The sequence below is a fragment of the Pterocles gutturalis genome, unplaced genomic scaffold (assembly GCF_000699245.1).
Source record: "Pterocles gutturalis isolate BGI_N339 unplaced genomic scaffold, ASM69924v1 scaffold48238, whole genome shotgun sequence".
Classification (NCBI taxonomy): Eukaryota; Metazoa; Chordata; class Aves; order Pterocliformes; family Pteroclidae; genus Pterocles; species Pterocles gutturalis.
In genome coordinates this window covers 12,524-14,908 of record NW_010127430.1, presented here as the reverse complement: position 1 = coordinate 14,908, position 2,385 = coordinate 12,524, and the positions used below count along the sequence as shown (strand labels likewise).

General features: G+C 50.3%; 1 protein-coding gene across 1 annotated transcript in view; it reads right to left on the bottom strand.

Moving 5' to 3' along the window:
* LOC104465994 (protein Wnt-5b-like) overlaps positions 1 to 2,385 on the bottom strand; it is a gene marked incomplete at its 5' end in the record, with an annotated part of 8,939 nt that continues 6,554 nt past the window's right edge. The window contains 2 exon segments of the mRNA XM_010079269.1: positions 1 to 350; positions 352 to 494. Coding sequence (XP_010077571.1) covers positions 44 to 350; positions 352 to 494 — 450 coding nt within the window.

The window sequence follows — 2,385 nt, the reverse complement described above, 5'->3', positions numbered from 1 at the left end:
TATAGATTTATATAATATAGATTTGTTGCTTTGGTGGCTCTTTTCATTTACAGACGTACTGGTCGACGATCTCTGTGCACTTTTTACACTTGACATAACAGCACCAATGGAACTTGCAGTGACAACGCTCCACCTGGACACTCTTGAACTGGTCATAACCCCGTCCGCAGCACATCAGCTCGCACCCATCCATACCCTCTGAGGTCTTGTTGCACAGTCGGCCCTGAGTGCCCAGCGAGCCAGTGGTCTCATTGCGCAGGCAATAGTCCGGGCTGGGGTCGACGTAGACCAGGTCCTCTTGCGTTGGCATGTTGAAACGGTTGTTCACCAGCTCCAGCTTGCCCTTGCGGCATGGCAGCGGCGCTGTCATACTTCTCCTTCAGCAGGTCACCCACCTTGCGGAAGTCAGCCAGCTGCAGCCAGCAGGTCTTGAGGCTGCAGGAGCCTGACACACCGTGGCACTTGCAGGCCACGTCCGCCAGCTTGTACACGGCCTGCGGGAAAAGGAGGGCAATCAGGCTGAGCTGTATTTATTCTGGCTGCACTGACAGCTGGCTCAATTACAACGAATTGATCATGGTTTTGTAACTGCTTTGATTGTTCCCCCAATTTCTGTTGTTTCGCCCTTCAGAAGACACAAAAGTCTCCTCTTCCTCCTGTTGCAACTGCTGAGTTCTTGTTCCCTAAATATTTCTATTTCTGGTCACGCTACCTCCAAACATTACTTCCCCACCATACTGTCTTTTCCCCTGGCAGGTTTCTGACTTGACAGCAGTGTCAAGAGCGGGAAAGAGGGGAAGTGTCCTGTCTGTGTGGGCTCTGGAAATTCCCCCAGCCTCACGGACCACCCTAGTATTGCATGTTTTTTCCTTCAGAGCTGTGAAAAGGGAACACCTGGGAACCTGCCCATTTCCTACCACCCGCACCAGGAACCAACACTATCTTTGTAGGGATACACCTGCATCCTTTTGAAATAAATCCATGGACCCACACCCTTTCCCTCCACCTCTGCTGAGAGGAGTTCGTTTGGGGGCAGTGTCCAGAGGAAGCATCACTTTCCAGAGAAGAGCAAGCAGGGGGTGGTGGTGCAAAAGATGGACACCTCTACCCTGGAGCTGAGCAGCTCACCTCTGCTCGAGGTATTAACCAGGCGACCTCCTTAAGGAGCAGGGCTGAGCTGCAAGCCCTGACTGCAAACCTGCGCCATCTTGTGTCCAGACATTTCCCGGCACTGAGAGGACTGTCCCTGCGCAGAAGGGCCTACATTTTAAACAGCAACACAAGCTTTTGGTGCTGTCTTTTCCGAGATACTTTCAGCTACGTTTTCAGGAATTTGCGGGGGCTGTAGATGCATCACACCCCTGAAAATCCGTCAACAAAATCAGCAAATAGTCTTGAAAATTCAGGCCAGTGAGCAAGTACGTGACGTAAAGGAAACCGATGGTTACTCTCCTCCTCCGCACACTAGCTGGGAGGAGAGAGAAATATGGAAAAATATTCTAGAATAACAAAGCTCAAAAACCTAGGAAAATAAACAAATGCAGGTTGGATTTGTTCTTTCTGTTAATTTCAGAGACCGGTACAAAACTGCGTGCTGCGTGAGATCCCGCCAGCGCTCACAGGCACTGAGAAAGTTTGCAATGCAAAGAGCCGGCATCCTCATGCAATCAGAGCTCCTCTGTGTTACGGCAGCTTACCCCCACCCCAGCCCTTGCTCCTCAGGCTCTTGCCATCAGACTCACATCTGCTCTACCGTGACCATCCGGCACATTCGCGGGGCAGTGCCTCTACCAGATCCCCTGTGCCAAGCAGAGGTGCTCGGCATCAGCTGCAAAATTACCAGCAGCTGTATCTGGTGGGGGAAATCAAGGAACATGCAAAAAAACCCACGTGTTCTGAAGGAGACAGTGAGACATCTTCTAGCCATGTTTTCTACTGAAGAAAGCAGCCAAACACTGGGGTTTCTTTTCTGCCTCACTCACCAACACAGAAGAAAGCTCCCCAGCTCTCTGCATTCCCTTGCCAAGGAGTAGGTGATTAAGGCAATTGAGCATACTGCAAGCAAACCTTCTGCCTACGACTACCTTCTGGACCAGCAGTGAGAGGTCAGAGTTCTTCTACAACAACTGGTTCCTCCTGGTCTAACTAACACCTAGTGCTTTTGACAGCTAGTGAAGATTCAATTTGGCTTAATGGCTAAATCACATGGAGGGCAATCCAGGTCCCAAGAAAGTCAATGGAGTACTTAAAACAGAGAAGCTTTAGTTCTGCTCCTTGGAGCTCAATTTACTGAGGCAATCCCTCACAGTGCAATGTAACAGCTACAAGCTGGGAGTTAAGCACTTGTCTTGGATTGAACTACAACTCCGGAGGACCAACCACACC